We start from the raw sequence: 7,813 nt of genomic DNA, 5'->3' as shown, positions 1-7,813 counted from the left end.
AGGGTTGCCAGGAACGGCCATGTAAAGACGCATCAAGAGGGCATCTGCAAGCCAAGGAGAGAGGCCTCAGAATATACACCGGCCAATACCTTTTCTTGAACTGCCAGTCTCTAGAACTGTGAGAAAATAAACTTCTGTTATTTAAGCCACTCAGTCTGTGGTGTTTTGTGATGGCGGCCGGAGCAAGCTGATACAAGGATATAAAGTTCTATTAATTTTATCGTTTGTTGCTGGATCCAGCTGGGCCTGAAGATGGAGGTTACCTCTGGTCTTCTGAGCAGACTTAGTGTGGCCATTTCCTGGCAATGGGAAGCTAGTTAATTTCTCTGTACTTTGTGTTTTTCATCTCTAACACTGAACCTAATAATACCTGTACAGCAGCCAGCATCGGGCACATAGAAGGTGATCAATAAACACCAGGTTATTTCCACTTTCTCACAGACTATATTTTGTCCAGTATTTTATAATAACCCCTGTATTTATACTGCATTTTAAAAAAGTATATTTATTTATTTTGAGAGAGGACGAGAGTGAGAGCGAGCGCAAATGGGGGAGACAGACAGGGACAGGGAGACAGAGAATCCCAAGCAGGATCTGCACTGTCAGCATGGAGCCTGATGTGGGGCTTGATCTCATGAACCGTGAGATCATGACCTGAGCTGAAATCGAGAGTCTGACATTTAACCAACTGAGCCCCCCAGGCGCTCCTATACTGCATCTTAACTGTATTTATACAATGTATTTCTCATATTTTTTTCTAATAGGCAAGGCAGAGATTAGTATTCACAATTTACAAACTAAAAGACTAAGGACAAGTCCAGAGAGTTTCAGGAGGTTACACAGTGAGGCTGTGATAAAGTCAGGAGACAGGCCAGATAGTCCTATGGGTGTTTGTGGCTTCTCTGCATTTGACTTCATTGCCAACTGGTGAAATGTACCAGTTGTCTGTCCTACACTTAATGGTCACTACAATTGTGCCTTTTTGAACTGTTTGCTTTTTTTTTTTTTTTTTAAATTTTTTGGGGGGGGTTGTGGAGAGACGGAGCATGAGCAAGGGAGGGGCAGAGAGAGAGGGAGACACAGATCCAAAGCAGGCTCCAGGCTCTGTGCTATCAGCACAGAGTGTGACACGGGGCTCGAATCCACAGACCGTGAGATCATGACCTGAACTAAAGTCGGACGCTTAACCAACTGGGCCACCCAGGCGCTCCATGAACTCTGTTTTTTTAATAATTTTTCTGTTTCCCTCTTTTGGGTGAGGCAGTTCAACTGCCCACCTACAGCAGGCCTGCTATCCCATGGTAATCTCTTGTTTTAGTGGCTCTGATCCTAGAAATCAGACCCTACTTGATACCAATGTATATAAAACAGAAATCAGTAAGCTCTGAGGCCTCCAGGAGCTATGTTCTTAAATCTTATGCTATTGATTGTAACTGCTCAGAGGCCTTCAGGGCTCCCTTCTGGGGTGTGGGAGGCTAGCTGCTGGTTCCGTAGGACCCTGCCCGCCTGCCCGATCCCAGTGACACAATCTCACCAACAGCTGTGGCACAGTCAGTGCCTATTGAATAAACGGTCTAGTGGTTTTGCAACTGTCATATTTGACGTTGCCACCAAAGGGCTCTCCCCAAGGTCGCCAGGGATTCCAGTCTCTAAACCCAGTGGACAATTTCCAGTGTGGACAATTTTCAAAAACCAACGATAGTTCCAAGCTTTCTAGCCGGAGCTGCACGAATGACAGAATTGCTACCAACTGCTGTAGGTGTAGATTTGGAGGAAAGACCAGCAGCTCCGTTTTGGACTTAGGAGAGAGAGGTCTGGCTGGAGGTGAAAATTTGGGAGTTAAGAGCATATTAATACTCATTTAAAGCCAGGAGACCCAGGGAATGTGCACCAACAGAAGAAATATAATTGGAGAACCCCTGAGGAGCTTCGATGTTTAGAATTTGGGAGGTGAACAAGAACCATAAAGGAGGCTGAGAGTCACCAGTGTGGTGAGAGGAAAGCAAAGGAAATGTCAGAGGAGGGAGACATGGGCTGTGTCAGATTCTGTCGTTAACTACCTTGAGACCGCTGTGCCGGAGAGGTCATCTATAGCCCCGAGAGCCCCCAGGCTACACGGGGGTCTCTGGCTGCCTTGTGAATGAGCCATCATGAACACGTGGCCCAGGTGAGCCTTCAGGTTGACTACAGCCACCACAGACATCTGACTGAAACCACACGGGCCTCTCCGTAGGCCTTTTCACAACACGGTAGCTGACTTTCCTGGAGAAGTCATGAGAGATAGGGATCCTCTAGCCTCAGGAAAGCCTTCAGATGACTGCAGGTACAGCTGACAATTTGACTACAACGTTTTAAGAGACACTGAGCTGATGGGGTGTCTGGGTGGCTCAGTTGGTTAAGTGTCCAACTCTTGATTTCGGCTCAGGTCATGATTATCTCATGGTTCATGGGTTCCGGCCCCACATCAGGCTCTGTGCTGTCAGCATGGAGCCTGCTTGGGATTCTCTCTTTGTCCCTCTCCTGCTTATGCTCTCTGTCTCTCTAAATAAATAAATAAACATTAAAAAAAAGAGAGAGAAACCACCCAGGTAAGCTACTCCCAGATTCCTGACCTACAGAAACCAGTGAGATAATGAATATTTATTGTTTTAAGCCACTACACTTTGAAGTAACTTGAATGTGGTTAACAGATAACTGATACGTGTGGCAACAGCCTCATTTTATGGGTGAAGAAGGTAAAGCTCGGGGGACAAGGTGACCAGCTCAAGATCATGGAATGAACGAATGACAGAACCAGCTTGCACCCAGAGTAGGATCTTGCACATGGTATGTTCTTGACGAATGTTTGTTGAATTGGCCCAATCATTTTCTTCTGCTGTCAGGTTAGGTTATAGTTGAAGTACAACAGTGATGAGTTACAACCAATTATTATAAACATAAAAACAGTCTGCATGATTGATTAAATGCTATGGGGCCTAGAGACATCTCCTCTCCATCTAGTGACATGCTGACTCAGGGAAAGGCGAAGGCTTGAGTACATGCACATTTGTCTTCCTTGTTGCCAGAATCCAAACATGCTTGTTTTTGGGGTATCCCAAGAGAACTAATAGGGCCTGTGTCAGTCAGGGTCCAATCGGAAGAAGCCACACAATAATTTAAACCGTGATTTAACATAAAAGTTATGAATTGTCTTGTAAGAATTCTAAACAAATACCAGGGATAAGGACCAGGCGCTAACTATCTCAGGGGCTGAGTAGATGCCCAGGGAAGAGGCTCCCAACTGGAGGGCTGAAATCCAGCCCATGTTGGATACATCCAGATATACAGAATAGATACAGAAGAAACACAGAGAAATTGTTGCAGTGCCACACTGGCAGAATTTGCTGGAAATCTCCCCTTTAGGGTACTGGGGAAGGCTGTTCATGGTGAAGTGTCTCAGCAGAAAGATTACATCATACAACTGCCTGTCGGGATAAGCCAGGGGATGCTGCTGACTGCGGGGGGGTGGGGGGGGGGCCTGCAGGACACTGGTGCTGGAGACATCAGCTGCACTGCAGGAGTCGGCCAACTGAGCAAACCAGGAAGGAAAACTTCTTCCTTTTGAAACGTGTCTCCAGTGCCCTCCACTGACAAAGCTTAACATCAGGCCTGCTGTCAGAGGAAAGATATTTAAAGGGCCCAGATCCATTTTTAGAGAGCAGACAACAAAGAATGAATTTGGAGCGGAGAAGCAAGTAATTGATAAATAGCACAACCTGGCTCAAAGATGCGTAAGAAGTCTACAGCTCAGGCATTTTGCTCGAGGCAGCAAGTGACGGTTTTTCCCTGGCTTGAGACAAGCAGAAAAACAAACACGAAGTATGGCAACCAGCTCCATCAGGCCGAAGTCTCAAACTAAAGTTGGGTAGCCAAGTAAGTTAGACAAGCAAGCGTAACAGGCCCCAGTATATGAAAAATCAAACGCCAAGGGAAAAACAAACAACCTGAACTTTTTTTTTTGCAATCGAACCACACTGCAAGTGGGTAACATATAAAGTTTATAATACTGGGTGTTTCAAAGACAAAATTTAAAAATACATGTTGAAAAATAGAAATCTTTTAATTATTAAAATTTTTGTTCATAATCTGTTATTCCTTTGATTTGGAACCAGAAACCTGACACCTTTTTTTCTGCACCAAGATGTCAATGTCTGGTCTCATATTTCGAGTCGCAATGTGGAGAACTGAGTGTAATCCTGTATCCTTTAATTGGGAGCGAAACTTAGTTTTACTCAATTTCATAACAGAAAACAGCTGTTCACAGACATAGGTGCTTCCGAACATGGACAGAATTTTTGCACAATGTTTTCTATATTTGGGGTAACTCTTGCTGAGGTATTTGTAGAATTCTGGTATTCCAATGTCATCATATTTTGTTTTTAATACCGTATTACACTGCAGTTCAATAACTTCCATTTGTAATTCTTCATTAACACTATCGATGTTAATTGAGAAAGGTGAGCTAAACAGTATGAGTTCATTTTCATAATGTTTGAAATCAAAGAACCTTTTTTGGAATTCCATCTTTAACTCCGCAATTTTGGGGATGTAGATTAAGCCATCACGTTCGTTTCTGGAAACCGATTTCAGCGTAGGAAAGTGAGCCAGATTATTTGCAGCCAAATGAGCTTCCCAGAGACTCAATTTTGCGAGGAAAGAGCAAACTGAATCATACATTTGTGTCACTACTTGTGAACGTCTCTGAAGGGAGATATTCAAAGTGTTCAGATGGTTTGTGATGTCAACTAAAAAGGCCAGGTCTCTGATCCAGTCTTCGCTGGTGAGCTGGGGAAGGGGTTTGCCCTTGGAAGACATGAACACATCTATCTCTTTTATCAATTCAAAAAATCTCTTCAGCACCATGCCACGACTAAGCCACCTTACCTTTGTATAGTAAAGGAGATTACCGTATTGGGCATTCAGTTCCTCAAGCAAAGCCCTGAACTGCCTGTGGTTGGAGCCCCGGGTGCGTATCCAGTCCACTGTGTTAATCACTACGTCCATGACATGTTCTAGCTTTAACTTTTTAGTACAAAACAATTCCTGGTGAATAATGCAGTGGATAGATTTAAGCTCTGCATCCTTGAAAAACATTTTGACCTTGGACTTAAGTTTTGCCACAAGTCCAGTGTTATCACAGACCATCGCAGGAGCACCATCTGTGGTTACACTTACTAGTTTTGACCAGTCAACATTAAACTTTTCAAGACTTTTCTCAACATACAAAAACAGGTCATTCTCAGATGTTGGGTCTGTCATGGGCACCATGTCCAAAAGTTCTTCAGTGATGTCAAAATTCTCATCAACACCCCGGATAAATATAATCAACTGCCTCGTATTATTTATGTATGTGCTCTCATCAACTGCAATAGAAAATGTCACAAATGATTTCACTTTTTCTCGCAACTTGTCCTGTAGGTTCTCAGCCATATCTTTTACTCGCTGAGCAACAGTGTTTCCAGTTAGACTTACGTTGGCAAATGCCGGTTTCTGCTCTGGACACAGGATTTCCGCAGCACTCAAGAGACAGTCTTTTATAAACTCACCATCTGTAAAAGGTTTCGATGCCCGGGCAATTTTCTCACTTATGACATAACTGCATTTCACAGCAGCATCACTTAGTTTATTTGTATTTGATGACAGATGCTGAAGAAACTTTAGTCCTTTCTTTAGTTCGTTAAGTTTTTCATCACGCATCTCTTCCGTATACCGGTCAAAGTGCTTGCTATGGTTTGCCTCGTAATGGCGTCTTAAGTTGTATTCTTTTGACACAGACAAAGTCTGGTTACATATTAAACACACGGGGCTGTTCTTAACTTCCACAAAGAAATATGCTCGTTCCCACTTTTCTTGAAACATGCGATGCTCTCGATCCATCTTTCGTTTTCCCACTTTTGACAGAGAAACAGGGACAAAAACAGAGTTCACTTTTCTTTACTGTAAGAGAAACACCACCACAAGCCTGAAGATAAAATGGTGCCTGACATTGGTTCTGAGGAGTGGAGGAGGGAGGAATGGAACCTGTAGCAAACTGTAAAGCCTTCCAAAGGGCACAGCCACGACTCAGCCGGGGCAGATTGTTAGTATGTGGGAACCCAGGCCCCACTGCCACCAGATCTACCCAATTGCTGAAGCAAAGCCAGATATTGTTATTTTAACACAAAATCAGCCGACTTTTAGACACGGTAAATTAAGGCAAAATATGCTACACACTGCGAAAGGCAAACAAAGTGAGTAAGTGTAAGGATCATAAAGAACCCCATGGTACCAGTTTGGCCTCCTGCAGCCCGACTCACCTCCTAGCATTCGGCCAACCACTTCCAGGGTTGCCAGGGCTTCTACCCCACACTGACCCAGGGTGGCTTCATCCTGCAGGGGAGAACCCGCAAGAAGCACGACTTTGTCTTCAGTGGTGAGGCCCTCCAGGAAGGCCACATGAGCCTAGGGAAGAAAGGGAGGGTCAAGAGTGTTCTCTGGGGGAAGTCACAGGAAGCCAGGCACAGGGCACATGGGTTAGGGAAGCTCAGGGATACACTATCACCTTTACCTTGATCTGGGCAACTGTCTCCAGGCCGGTCACTTCAAGAGTGTGCAGCTCCCGGGCACGGACAAACAGCTGCATGTCAGTGACTTGGCGACAGAGAAGAGTGAGGTCAGCAGCTGGGAGACTCAGGAAGAGGGGTTGTGGGGGTCCAGGACAGTTCGTGGGGCAGAAGAACACTAGTGGGCGGAACAGCATCCTTGGGGAATCGCGGGGCAGAGCTAACCAGAGCCCGCAGTGGGGGCACGCACAGGGGCGAAAGGTTAGACCCCCCTCCCCCCCGACCCCGAGCCCAGGTCCCGCTTCCCCGTTCCCCTAAGCCTTGCTGCCTTCGGTCCCTCAAGTATCACGTTTCCGTTCCACCCGGATCTTACCTGGGACCGAGCCTCGCGCCGCCGTAACCGTGGAAACGGAATCCAGAGGCTACAGAGCGAAGGCGCGAAGACACCCGCCACTAGGGGCGCATTGCGTCACTGCCCAGCGCCTCCTCAGGCCTCGCCCCCGCGCCCTTCGCCACGCCCCCCGCGGTCCGCGCACGCGCGGGCGCCCTCCTGGGCGGGCAAAGGCTCTCGGAGGCGGCGCCAAGATGGCGCCCCCCGTGCTCCGGCTCTTTTGGCAGAGCTGGAAAGCGGGCTCTCTGCCCCTTGTGGGATGCGGCAGGTGATGGGAGCCGCTTAGCCTAACACTCACACGGAAGTCCAGCCATTTCTCGGGACCTCGGAGCAACGAGTAGCCCGCTAGAACCTCGGTTTTCTCCTTCGAGATGGACATCTGTTTTAAGCACCGATAGGGTGAGGGTGCAGAGAAAGGGAGGAGGTAGCAAAGAGTGCGCAGGACAGGGGCGCCTGGCTGGCTGAGTCAGAGGAGCGAGTGACTCTTGATCTTGAGGTTGTCAACTCAAGCCCCATGTTGGGTGTAGAGATTCCTTAAAAATAAAATCTTCGAAAAAATGCGTAGAGGGACAGAACGACCACGGGGCTTCAGGTGTGGCCATGGTCCCTGATGGCCTCAACTACATGGCAGGAGGCAGACTGAGTGGGACGCCCAGGAACTGTGGGTCCCAGAGGGCCTTCGGCCCACCCCCACCTTGGCAGCCCCTTTCCGTTGTAACCCTCAGGCCTAATCCAGCACTGGGGTATTGTGTTGGAAAGAAATACTCCACGAGGATCCTTATGGCAGAATAGTTGTCATAGATTGTAGGGGGGGAAAAAAACAAAACAAAAACAAAAACCT

The 7,813-nt window shown here is 46.8% G+C and overlaps 1 protein-coding gene across 2 annotated transcripts; it reads right to left on the bottom strand.

The window, feature by feature from the left end:
• Nucleotides 1–2,625: 2,625 nt before the first annotated feature.
• On the bottom strand, nucleotides 2,626–7,455 carry LOC121023771 (general transcription factor II-I repeat domain-containing protein 2B-like). Of its 2 annotated transcripts, XM_040465854.1 has the most exons (4): nucleotides 6,955–7,455; nucleotides 6,587–6,669; nucleotides 6,336–6,480; nucleotides 2,626–5,930 (listed from the first exon to the last, which is right to left on the bottom strand). In XM_040465854.1, exons 2-4 carry the CDS (start codon nucleotides 6,659–6,661, stop codon nucleotides 4,129–4,131), a joined length of 2,022 nt encoding a protein of 673 aa, XP_040321788.1. In that variant the 5' UTR covers nucleotides 6,662–6,669; nucleotides 6,955–7,455; the 3' UTR covers nucleotides 2,626–4,128. The 2 variants fall into 2 exon arrangements, with proteins under 2 accessions (XP_040321788.1, XP_040321787.1); XM_040465853.1 differs by lacking the exon at nucleotides 6,955–7,455 and having other exon boundaries at nucleotides 6,587–6,931.
• Between the last annotated feature and the right edge of the window lie 358 nt (nucleotides 7,456–7,813).

The sequence above is a fragment of the Herpailurus yagouaroundi genome, unplaced genomic scaffold, assembly GCF_014898765.1.
Source record: "Herpailurus yagouaroundi ecotype Mexico unplaced genomic scaffold, PumYag 569, whole genome shotgun sequence".
NCBI lineage: Eukaryota > Metazoa > Chordata > Mammalia > Carnivora > Felidae > Herpailurus > Herpailurus yagouaroundi.
The sequence above is the reverse complement of the archived record's forward strand: the minus strand, read 5'-3'. Positions and strand labels throughout refer to the sequence as shown.

Bases quoted from the DNA above. Each gene is read 5' to 3' on its own strand.
- LOC121023771 (XM_040465853.1), bottom strand. From the start codon at position 6,778: ATGCTGTTCCGCCCACTAGTGTTCTTCTGCCCCACGAACTGTCCTGGA. The intron at 6,481-6,586 runs GTAAAGGTGATA...TTTCTTCCCTAG, and splicing joins AGACAGTTGCCCAGATCAAG to GCTCATGTGGCCTTCCTGGA. The intron at 5,931-6,335 runs GTGAGTCGGGCT...CTCTGTCAAAAG, and splicing joins GGTTGGCCGAATGCTAGGAG to TGGGAAAACGAAAGATGGAT.